General features: G+C 41.2%; 1 protein-coding gene across 6 annotated transcripts in view; it reads right to left on the bottom strand.

The window, feature by feature from the left end:
- Pdss1 (decaprenyl diphosphate synthase subunit 1) overlaps nucleotides 1-12,919 on the bottom strand; it is a 43,983-nt gene that overhangs the window by 5,160 nt on the left and 25,904 nt on the right. For 4 of the 6 annotated variants that reach the window (XM_052728908.1, XM_052728911.1, XM_052728909.1 and 1 more), the window contains 2 exons: nucleotides 5,914-5,994; nucleotides 5,685-5,798 (listed from right to left, as the gene is read on the bottom strand). In XM_052728908.1, the coding sequence (XP_052584868.1) occupies nucleotides 5,685-5,798; nucleotides 5,914-5,994 (195 nt within the window). Of the gene's footprint in view, nucleotides 1-1,039; nucleotides 4,732-5,684; nucleotides 5,799-5,913; nucleotides 5,995-12,919 lie in introns of those variants that run through there. The other 2 variants (XM_052728910.1, XM_052728912.1) reach the window with 2 other exon arrangements.

Here is a 12,919-nt window from a genome sequence, read left to right as displayed (position 1 = left end):
ATAGGAGAAAAAGAGGAAGAACGAACAAAAGTGAAGGTGCCGCAGGGTCTGATGGCTGGAGTTTGACCTCAACTCACAACAGGAGAGAACTGACTCCTGCAAAGTCCACTCAGCCACTGCTCTCCCTGCCCTGTGTACACACACACTATAAAGAGCCTCTCCACTAAGTCGAAGTTCTTTAGGACAAAGCCAGGACAACAGACACATCACTTCTAGATCCAAGCTCCGTGTTCAGGTTCTGCCAGCAACCACCCCAGCTGATGTCAGCCTTTTCAGTCTGAAATCTCTCATTTCTAGCAGTCTGCAGTTCATGGAGGAAGAGGCAGGGTGTGTTCATTCATATCCACGCTTACAGCAGTTTCCCTGACACTATGCCTGAAGGATGAAATAAACTGTCCTGTAATAGTGACCATGGAATCTGCAAAAGGAAAAACGGCTCACAAGAGAAGCCCTAACCAAATGATAAGGAGCAGTATTCTTTTTCTACAAAAGTATGTGTTTGAGAACAAAGTTGTCAACATGTAAAGGCAGCTAACATACAGAATTTAAGGAGCCAGCAACTGATTAGTTCTTAAGTACTAATTTGTATTATTTACTGGTCTTTTAAGAATAAAACTATATTAATAAATCAAGAAATGAATCATAATATTGGTTAAAGTAAAATCTTTAGGCATTTCTTTCAGTTTGTAAAGACCTCACTCAGCCCCACCTGTTACTTCTAGGCTATATCCTAGAGCAGATGTGACACTGTCTTGGGCATCTAGTACAACTACCCTGGTTTTGATATATGAGCTTTTCTTTTTTCAGTATGAGTTATGCATGATAAAATATGCTGATTGTGTAGATTCTCTGGTGCTTTTACTGTCAAAACACCAAGAAAACAAAAAAGTTGAAATGTGCACGACCATGTTCCTCCTTTGAAATAATAGCATGTAGATTTTAATATGCAAATATCAAACTTCTGGAAGGCTGTCTCTCCCTCCCCCCACCATACATGTGAGGAAGAAGTGAGAAACAGGAAGATGGTTCTTGCCCCAGATTCAGTGAGAAGACATTTTTATTATTTTGTCTTTTGCTTGCTCATGCTGTTTTACAAGTAGGAAAACATTGTGTAAGTGAATAGGATGCTAACTCTGAAATCTGTCCACAAAACTAAGGGTGATCCAAGTGCACTGGGATGATTTGGCCCCAAAGAGTCACCGTACTAGCAGAAGCCTGGGCATCTGGTGCAGGGGCTGGTGATGGCAGATGGAAAGATGGCTACAGCCTGACATTTAGGTCTAGTGACTTATCAAGTAACAAGCAGATGAAAGGAAAGATTTTAAAAAGAACTTTTAAACTAATGTAATCTCACCAAAAACAGAAACTACTTCTATTTTGTTTCTGAGTGTTTCACAAACATTTTCGTATGTCACAAAAGATTTAATATGAAGATTTAAAACAAATACATAGAAGGGAAAAAAAGCCAGACAATTTCCTCACATTGTTTTCCAAACTGAAGGATACCACTATGTCTTACTTCCCCACATTTACATGTTTAAACATTATCTTTAGGGAAGGAAACCAGCAAGTCTAAGCAAGGGGAAAAAAGGACAAAATTGCTAATCACTTCTTTACCTTTTGGGGCATCACAAACAGCAAAAATAATTGTCAGACATTACTATAACCATACTACAGAAAATGTGCGATCAAACTTTCACAAAAATTCATATTCTGAGAAAATCATGAAGTATGAGATAGCACAGCAAATTCAGGTAGATGTTACTGAGTTAATGTACAAGGCATTCTAAAAAAGGATGGAGACTTGTTTGTTTAAGATACATGTCTTTCTTATTTCCAGTAGATTCTGTGTACAGTTCCATTATAGACATCTGCCACTGGCTCTGGTTTGAACTTGTGAATAAGGTCTTTGACAATGTTTTTGGATTTTTTGTTTGTTTGTTTGTTTGACAGAATCTCATGTGGCCCAGGATGGCCTTAAACTCACTATGTATTGAATTCCTGGTCTTTCTGCCTCACCTTCCAAGTGCTGGTGATGGAGGCCAGGGATTTGTGCATGCTAGGCAAGTACTTTACCAATGGAGCCCAAGTTTTTGCTCTTGAAGAAAATATAAACACCTATACAAGAATACACTAATATACTATCATCACTGGGACCTCTCCAGAAATCCTGGAACATTTTATGTGTGTGTGTGTGTGTGTGTATGTGTGTGTGTGGGTGTATGTGTGTGTGTGTGTGTGTGTGTTGCATACAAGCACACTAAGAATCAAGCCCAAGCTGGGCAGTGGTGGCGCACGCCTTTAATCCCATCACTTGGGAGGCAGAGCCAGGTGAATTTCTGTGAGTTCGAGGCCAGCCTGGGCTACCAAGTGAGTTCCAGGAAAGGTGCAAAGCTACACAGAGAAACCATGTCTCAAAAAAAAAAACCAAAAAAAAAAAAAAAAAAAGCATCAAGCCCAGGGCCATATACACGCTAGGCAAGTCTCTACCACTGAGCCATAGCCTCCTGAAAACACCTTGGCCATCAGGAACAATGCCTGAACAATGGCCATCAGGAAATCCTTCCCAAGGTATCAAAAATAGGAGAATCAGTCAAACAGTTTTTAGCCCAGCAAATTCTAATGTTAAGATTACTTACCATGCAGCATTGAAAATGAAAAGGCAAGCCAGGTTTGGTGGACATGGCTATTATCTTAGTACTTGGGAGGCTGAGGCAAGAAGACTGCCACCAGTTTGGGGAAGACCTAGGATCTCAGAGCAAGACCTTCAGTGTTACACAGATGGACCAGTTCAAAGACAAATTTGTGGACAAGACACCAGCCCATGGGGAAGGTTTACAAGTACCTTACAAGTACTCTAGTAAATGTGTATGTTAGTTAATCACTAATAATAGTGGATACAGTGTGCAGTGTATCTTCAGTGCTAGGACATACCAGTTACCTGGTCTGTGGGTACTATTATCCACACTGTTAGTTGCAGGAGCAATTCAAGTATAGTAAAATGAATGCTAGACTTAGAAGACTTGGAAAAGATGGCCTTCTGTGCCATCTACCAGATGTTCCGTTTTGGCCAGACATGAGCATCATTTTCATTTATATAACAAACAGTTATCTACCACAAAGCAGAATTGTGAGAGCAGGGCAATGTAAGAAAGAATCCTTTATAAACTAAAATCAACACAGTTTTATTAAAGCAAGATACTGTATAATCCTGTATTATTTTCTGAACTTGATTTACCCAAAGTTATTTTAAGCCCCATGAACTTTTGACAGATTTCTTGCTAAGAACCTCTTTTTAACAGTATAATCCATAAAAGATCCTAAATTCAGGGGTTTGAGACAATTTGTAAATACATGCTTGACTAAGTATAAATATATATTTGATTAACTTTTGGTATATGTGCCAGAATGTGAAATGAATCCTGTCCAGAGTCAGTTCCTGCTCAGCCTCATCATGTTTCCTTCTGGGGGTTGCACGATGCCTTGTAACTTGTTCCCATTGCCTCACAGGCAAACTGGGGGAAAGTGCTGTCTGGTCAGAATAACTGGGTGACTTGTGATTCTGGATTTCCCAGTAAGAACACATAAAACCATAGTTTGGGTAACCTTCTGTTCCTTTTTCTTGCTCCTACTTCAAGAACAATTAACCAACCAACCAACCAACCAGACAAGCAAATATAAAACCTCAGCAATTTCCCATCTGCTGTGAATTACAGACAGATCAATCATAAGAGCTGTGCATTCTGTTTCTGTTCCCACTTTGTACCATTATATCTGAATGCATAACCAGCTATTAATCCGTTGTGTAGAGGAAAGTAAACTGTGATTCTTTAGAAATAATGTAATGAAACAATCAAAAGAAGCCAGTCCATTCCACTTGTCTCATGTAGCTCATGACAAGTATTTACAATTGTTGAGATTTCTAAAAGCAGAACAAACCAAATTTAGTCTTTATAGACTAAATCAGGGAAAGGCTCAGGGCCTAGCTGAATCTTTACTGAGCTAGTTGGCTTTGAGAATGGACTTTACTTGAGCTTTATTTGAGCTGTCCTCTACTCATGCATACTAATCTGTGACTGAGATGAAGGTCTGTAATTGCACAACAAATGCTGGCCAATGACTGATTTTTCTATTATCAGATATACTTTCATTTATACACATTTATATACATGGCTCAGGACTACTGTGTATGTGTAGGGAGTTGTGGCATAACAGAAAATGTTCCTTACTAAAGCTTTAATGTACAAAAGGTCTTCTTAAAATATTTTTTAAACTTGGCATATATATTAGTAATCTTCCTAAATATTGGGTAGTGAGTTAGTAAGTCTCAGTCTCATGGGAGAAGGGACCCACCATTCATAGCACGCTTATATTTTGTTGTCTTTCTTTTTTCTTTTTATTTGAGAGTTTTTTGTTTTTTTGTTAAATGCTTAAATGTTAAATATATGTAGCTCAGACTGTCCTCCAACTTATGATCCTCCTGCATCAGCCTCTGGATGTTGGGTTTACAGGTCTGTACTGCCGTATCAGAACTGCACACTTTTCACTTCACTTGACCTCACAATTCTGAGAAGATGGAGTGTGGTAATGAGGACAGAAGTTTCTGAGTGCCCCATCATCTCTGCTCCATAGTCTTTATTCTTCAGTTGACTGAGACTGTCCATGGGATCCAGTCCAGTCATCCAGACATCGGCCTCCCCTAGGATGAATCACCATCACCTGCAGTGGCTGCTAGATAAAAGGGTGAAAGATCATCTCTTCCCTTTCTTGAATCAGAAATGAATCAAAAGGAAGGTCATTGGTTTTAATATCAAAATGGAGCTACTTAGTGCTACAGAAGTTATGACTTACATGTTAAAGAAAGAATATAAGTAAAATTTATGAGAACACTGATAAAAGTTTTAAAAATTTTAGACCCAAAAGGTAGTTGGTGATAATCATCTTATTACACTGATAAATAACCAATTAAAGGCCACTCAGATGGATATTTGTTTTAAAGATACCCACTCACAGCTAATGGCTCATTTACTCCAAGTAGCATTTGGCATGCCAAAAGCATATGGCTAGGGTCCAAAAGAAGCTGTGAGGACGGCTGCTCTGACAGTCACTGCAGTATCTTTGAGGCTTCCTAAGCATCTCATCGATATTAAGGATGACAAGGAAAGCAGCTTCACTTACTTCCTTGACAGTTTCCCAATCTGGAAAAGGAAGGAACTATGGTTCTGGTGCATTTAATTGACTTCTTCACATTCTGGAGCAATGGCTAAGGCTCCCAGGCTTCTCTCAGGGTGCACACAGTTCTATTAAACTCCTAGAACGTATCAGTTTCTCAGACAGACACCCTTGGCACTTCCTGGACCTTTAAGAAGCTTTGAGGCACACCCAATCGTCAACGTTGCAACACCCAAAATACATTAAATTCACACAGCACTTTCTGATTTACAAGATAATGAGTATTATCAACTAGCCCTCAGAGCAACTGAGATTATAATCTGCATTTCACTGATAAGGCTTATAGAAGTATAATTACCACCCTAACATCTCAGTTATGAAACCAGGATAAAATCTGTGGTCCCTTATCTAAATGCCTCCAGCTGTTCTTAATTTCACACTTTACCAGCTGTGCCTACAGATATTAGTTCCCTAGAGCTCCTCAGCTGTGTTTCAAAGATAATAAAACCTACCTGCTGGCAAGCAAACAAGACAGGGCCGGTGGCTAAGCCTAGCTTCAGGTCTGCAGATGTTGGCTTGCCCATCTGGTGAGAACATGAGGTGAAGTCCAGTACATCATCTATGAGCTGGTGAAAGGAGAGATGAGTCACACCCACTGTCCTCCCTGCTTTGAACTCTTTACACTGAGGCTAATGCAGGCTATGCCTACACATCACCATTCCCACAAACAGGCCAACCAACCTGAAAAGCTATTCCAACGTTTTTCCCATACTGATAGGCAATCTCATGCACCACTGGGTCAGGGCAACCCAGGACAGAGACCTGAAACAAAAAGAAGATTCTGGTAAGCTGTGGCATCCAGACATAAGGCAGCCAACCCTGATGAAGGAGCCACTCACACATCCCCTAAGAGAACCAAGCCTATGTCAATCAGGGGATGCTGGCACCTAAGGGACACCAAGCACATTAAAAGGTGGTTTTTTTTTGTTTTTTTTTTTTCCCCAGTTCTGAGACTAGAATCCAGGGCCTCATGCAAGCTAGGCAAGCACTCTACCATCCAGCTCCAACCCCAGTCCATTTTCTTACATTTATTTTAATGTTTGTGAGTGTGCATGATGTGTGTATAGGAGTGTGGATGCCACTCTGGTGTCTCTTCTCCATCTTTAAATGGGTTTCAGGGATTGGATTCAGGTTGGCCGGCTTCCTTCCTCCTCCAGTTCTTTCAAACAAGATACACAGTCTTCCAGACAAAGAACCATAAGAATAAATTCTGATAGTAAGCTAAGCAAATCTTTCTGGTATACAAAAAAAGATCCCATTGTGTACAACACTAGCTTCCCGCACTCAGTGCAATTGTTAGCTCTGATGACCTCTGAGGAGTCACTCTCATTTCAGGGGTGGAATCTCATCATACACACGACATTGCCAAACACCTCTTCATTTGTGGGTCAGTTTTGGTGATCACACTTTTTCTTGTGATCCTCCTGCCTCCACCTCCTTCAGCAAATCCTACTGGCATGCGCCACCACAACTGGCCACACTTTTTTCTCAGTGCAGCTGTTTCTTGCTATGTCTGTTAACAGCCTCAGTCTCAGTCTGGACTTGGATACTGTTTCTTCATTATGAGAAGGATCTTCCATGGACCTACTGTTTTTAGCCCTCTTTCATCAGAAGTAACTGCACTGTACTAGGACTGCTTGTTTGCACCCCCACCCTTCCAAAAAGGAGAGAAGTAGGACTTACAAAGCCTTTTAAGGCCCCAAACCTCAAACAGAAGCTGGTTAGTGCTGAGCATGCTAATCCACACTAAGCCACGGGAGCTACTTCCTGCTGCACTGTTGGGCATGCTAAGCAGGCCCAACCACATTTCAGAAATCAAAGACTGGGAAAGAACAAAGGGGAACTGGGGAGGACATGCTATGCTGAAGCTCAGTGAGGAAGCCAGAGGAACTAGGTCACTGGAGAGAAACAACCGCCCTGTCTACTTTGGTTCTCTATTAGAGAGCACATCCCCCAGACATCAGCATGGGAGGGTAGGACAGGCTCCAGAAGAAGTCTGAGCGGTGGAGGTATGCTTCTAGCAACTATCAGTGACCTTGATCTGCTGTCTGATCTTTCTGTGTGTGCTTCAGGTTCCCCACCTGTGAAGTGAAGGAATTCAACTCTTACCTCATCAGAATGAGAAATTTGCCATTATGACTCTCCTATAGTGCTGTGGATATAGCTCAGTAGTAAAGCATTTACCTAGCATACTGGTTTGGGATCTAACAAAACAGGTAGAATAAAAGAAAAGGAAAAAGAAAGAAAATGATGCTCCTGTTTAGCTGGATGTGGATGTGCGCACCTGTAATCAAGGCATTCAAAAGGTGAGGCAGGAAGATTACAAATGTGAGTCAGAAAACAGAAGAATCCCCTTCTCTTGGTCTGCATCCACAGGAAGCAGGCAGGATCTGCTAGCGGTCGGTCTCATTGCTCAGCTATACTTTTTTTGTCGTTTTCCTTTTGCGGTGCTGAGGCTCAAACCCATGGCTTTGAAATGCTCTCGGCTCAGCCCCACTCCAGCCCTGCCAATACTTTCTGATGACTTAATGAAGTACGCAGCTGTAATGCTGGCAGAACAGGACCACACTGCACATACCAAAAAGGCCACTTGAGTGAGTAATAAAATCTTAACTGTTTTCAAAAGCAAAGACCTGTAATCCATGGCCTCCAGGGAAGAGCTCTTCTTTTCAACTATTCTGTGAGACCACATGGAGGTCAATTTAGAAAAGAAGTCAAGATAGCCACCAACTTGGGTCAGAGTGAGAGAAAGGCAAGGTTCAGGCAGCTGGATATGCTAAACTCAGAACAAAATGAGCCCCTCCGCCCCAGCAGAAAGAACTAATAAAGAAGCAACCTCCAGTAGTGAGCTTCTTAACATAAAGGCAGATACCCAGAAACAAAACCTTCCTTCCAAAAAATAAAAATAAATGGAAAATGTCTTTTTAAAGTCAACGAATTAGCATTTGTGGTGCATATAACTTGCATTATGAATTCCTTAAGTTTCACAATAGCTCCTAAATACTTTTGTGGCTAATGATGATAAAATCTAACAAATTCTGGGCATTCACCATGCACTATCCTAAGATTTCTTATATACTTCCTTAGAAGCTTTGAGGAACTGAGGTGTGGAATATTCCAGGAATTACAATGCTAAGACATGCAGGAATCAGAACCCGAATCCAAATGTCTGATTCTGAAGAGTGTTCTCTTAGTCCGTCAGCAGCGCTGGTCTAATGACACACAACTGAAGCCAGAGGGTCAAGAAAGTCTCCCAGGCCAGCAGCAAGCTGAGGTCTGTCTGTACTGCCCCTTCCTGGCTCGTATATACTAACCCAGCAATGAACTCCTTATTGACTTCAAGTCAAAATTTCTGTTCAGCTTGAAGACCGCTCTGAAGAGTTCTGGTTCCCTTAACCAGGTTAAGGGACAGAAAACGACTGCCACAAGCATAAAATTAGATATGATGTAGCACAATGCACAAATGGCAAGAAGGCAAGCTGTACGGCACTGCTTGTACTCAGCACCAGAGAGATGCCTCCCATCTTCCTGAAGTAGGTGGAGTATGAAAAATGATCAAGCCAAAGAAAGTCTGACTAACTGCTGAGCAAACGCTGCTTGAGGACCACACCTAAGCCTACATTCCCACAGCCTCATGGCGGAAGGACTTGCACTGGAGGGCAAAGGTTGACAAGGCTCTCCTGTCTTTGGAATGTATACTCACACCACTAGAAGATTAGAGATATTTTCTGATGGGTAAATAGTATGTACTATGGTCTTATTTGTTTAAAATAGTATAGAAGCTATGGCGGCATACATCTCTCACCTAGTACTTGGGAGGCAGAGGCAGGAGTAGTTTATGGATTTATGGCTAGCCTTGTCTAACAGAGAGTTCCAGATCAGGCAGGACCACATAGTGAAACCCTACCTCAAAACAAAACAAAACAAACAAAAAGCGTTAGAGGGGCTGGAGAAGACTGCTCAACAGTTAAGATCACTGGCTGCTCTTCTAGAGGACCTGGGTTCTGACCTCAGTGGGCACTGCATGCACATGCTGCAGAGACACACATGAAGGAAAAACACCCAGACACATAAAAATTATAAAATACTGTAGAGACTTTGAGTCTGCACCATTATAGATAAATATACTAAACAGGTAAAGAGAAAATATATGAGCACAGTATTACAAAGAGCTGGAGGTGATACTGTAAACCAGTAATCTCAGTAGTACAGAGGCCGAAGCAGGAAGAGCATGGGCTGCAGGCCAGCTTGGAATACAGGGCAAGATTTTGCCTTAAACAAAACACAACAAGACCTTCTGCAAATACAAATTCTAAATATATAAAAAACATAGACAATTAAAAGAGAGATATGAAAACAGACCTAATCATAAACACTCTTGTCCCCCAAACCTGGCGACCTGGGTTTGATCTCTGAAAGCCACAGAAAGGTAGAAGGAGAGAACCAAACTCCACAGACCTATTGACTTTCACTCATGTGCTGTGCCATTCAGGTACCTCTCCAAATAATAATATAATAAAATACAAATCAAAACAAAACTAAAAAAACTCAAATAGCCCTCAATGATCTGAATGATATTCAGCTTTACTCAAGTAGTGAGAGATATAATTAAAGCAAACTGGATTGTCAAAAATTGAAAAATCGAGTGTGAATTTCAGTTAGTAAAACCCCAGGGAAAGAGGAAGTCACTCAAAGTGCTGACAGTAATGCCTATGCCCGTATGTAAGGAGGTCTGATGGTGCCTAACCAAACGATACATACATGGCCTCTAATTTACCCCAGAAGTGAGCCTCACCACACAGACACACAGAGTAATGGTAGTGTAGCTTAGGACTGGATACTACTGAAAACTTAAATGTCTGTATAAAGGAGACTGACTGAGCAAGTGATGCTATTGCCATACAACAGACATTGTACAGCTGTGGGTTTTGGCTTGTTTTTCTTTTGGGACAGGGTCTCACTATGTAGTTCTGGCTGGCCTGGAACTTGCTATGCAGACCAAGTGTGTCTCAAACTTAGAGATCTACCTCCCTCTGTTTCCTGAGTGCTAGATGGGGAAAAAGAAGGTGTGCATAATCAACATGAAATCGTCCAGAGTACAGTCTAGGTAGGCAAGCAGAACAAACACTAAACAGTCTACTAATTTTTACAGGTTACAGACTCGGAAATCATGTATGTGAATCTTATTTATGCAAAATGAAGCAGAGGAAGGAAGAACCAGAAGGCTCCCAGACCGACCTGCTGCGTGAAGCAGACAGGGAAATGATGAGGGGGTGGGGTGGGGTTGCTGCTGTGCTGCTGTCTCATTCCCACCAGACCTCCCGGGGAACAAATTGTGATCTTCACTGGGAAGCTACAGAGTGCATTTGGCATGACTATGAATACAAATAAATGGCCAACCATATTTTGAAAATAACATCAATTCTATTCTAATATCATTCAAAGCCTCAAAGCAGTTTCTCTAGCCAGTTCCCTCTCTGAATTTTAATATTCTTTTGGTTAAAAACCTAATAGGTAGATAAGAAAGGGTGGGAAGCATAGTAAGGGAAAAATGGTGTCTTTAGTAGACCGAATAAAATTCTGGTAAGCTTCCTTTAAATTCTCACAGCATTATGGACTCCCAAGTGCTCTGTAATGATCTTCATCTCCAAATTCTTATCTCCTTTATTTGGCACGTCTGATTTCCTTTGCATGAATGTCTTTGCTCATATGTCTGCATCTTAAATACCAAGAGCATATAAAAATAGTCATTTTAAATACCTAACACCTCTGGAATATTTCCACCCATGGGCACTTAAATATAGAACTCTTGTTCAGAGTGCTTGCACTATGATTCTGCTGGTTCTAATAGGCATCTGGGACACTGTGAGCACGCCTCCTTGTGGTTGGCACAGAATACTTCTTTTACTTTTTTGCACTTTTTCTTCTTTCTCCTTTTTTTCCTTTAAAAAATGTTTTTATTGGGGGGGGAAGGGGGCAATACTAGGGATTGAACCTAGGAATTTATGCATGCTAGGCATGTGCTCTACCATCAAGCTTTATCCTCAGTCTTAGACTATTTCATTTTTAATCAGAATTGAGTCATATTAAACTATACATCTATTGCTGGGTGGTGGCGCACGCCTTTAGTCCCAGCACTTGGGAGAGAGAGGCAGGAGGATCTCTGTGAGTTCGAGGACAGTCTGGTCTACAGAGTGAGACCCAGGACAGGCACCAAAACTACACAGAGAAACCCTGTCTCGGAAAACAAAACAAAACAAACCAACCAAAGAACCAAAACCAAACAAACAAAAAAACACCTCCCAAAATATACATCTATTACTTGCTTATCTTAATTTTTCATTACATTTATTATTCATTTATTTATGTGTGTCTCTGTATGTGGCTTTCCACCATGTGGGGCCTAGGGATTAAACTCAGATCATCAAGCTGTGGTAAGCACTTTACCTGGCGAGGCATCTCATAGTTCCTGCTTACTTGATAATCTCTGAAAAGCACGAGGAGCTCCTCACTCACACAGAGGTTATCTTTGGCATTTAAGCAGAGAGTCGTGATGGTGCCTCTCCCTGGTGACACAGAAGGATCACACCACTGTGTGAATTAGTTCCTGGTCCCATGTAGAGCTGCTCCATTGCGCCCAGAGAATACTCATTTAGTGTTTTAGAAGTAACAGCATCTCCACCTGCTGCTAGTGTTTCTAAACTGCAGTGGCAAACCTGTGAAGTTATCAATGAACTTCTCTTAACATACTAGTAGTTCCTAGGGATGGATTGTTTCTTTCTTTTTTTATGTGTCAGGACTCAAGCTGTTCATATATCCAGAAATGGGCTAAAGCTGGACTATAGGATTTCTAGTGGTTAGATAAAAGTCTAGTATTCCTCAGGAACTTGTGAAAAAGATTTTCCTTCCCCAAAAGGAGTCATTCCCCCGCCTCTGGCAGAAGGGACAAAAGGCTCCACTGACACGTCCCTGTGGTTAATTATCAAAGCCCATGCTGGCCTCCGGACTCCTACAATCCCTAATCACAAGTACTTGCTATATATTTCAAAGTCAAAGCTACTTCTTTTTCTCTCTGTTCTTGACTCTTCCAAACACCTCTGTATATTTTCTCCCTCTTATTTACAATATAAACCTCCCCCTAATAACGGAGCACCTACTTTGGCAGTTTCTTTCCTGTGCCCTCTGACATTCACTATGTAGCCTTAGCTAGCCTTGGACTCATGGCAATCCTCTAGCCTCAATACTCGGATAAGAGGCGCATGTTTCTACATCTGTCTAGGAAGACAGATTCTTCCAGGAGAGGGTGTCAGATTTCCTAGTTATATAGGTGGTTGTGAGCTGCCTGATGTGAGTGCTGGGAACTGAACTTAGGTTCTCTTCAAGAGTAGCAAACATTCTAACTGTTGAAGCCTCTCTCCACGGCCCAGGAGGTTAGATCTTGAGAGATTTGACAACCAAAGGTTAATAATAAAGCATAAATGCAACAGCTTTATGATATCCATTTATAAAAGGTCTATCATAACTTCATGTCTTCTTTAAAAACACTACATTTGTAATTTCTTGGAAATGTAACGTAATAGCTCTCTCAGGAAAAGATGAAGAGCTACGACTCTGGCCAGCTTGTCCTACATAACTCACATCTCTTGGCTTCCATTAGATCTTTTTGTGAAGAAACTGTTGGCCTTAC

This window comes from Peromyscus californicus, unplaced genomic scaffold, assembly GCF_007827085.1.
Source record: "Peromyscus californicus insignis strain IS unplaced genomic scaffold, ASM782708v3 Scaffold_8__1_contigs__length_139910024, whole genome shotgun sequence".
Taxonomy (NCBI): domain Eukaryota; kingdom Metazoa; phylum Chordata; class Mammalia; order Rodentia; family Cricetidae; genus Peromyscus; species Peromyscus californicus.
This window is presented reverse-complemented; position numbering and strand designations above follow the sequence as displayed.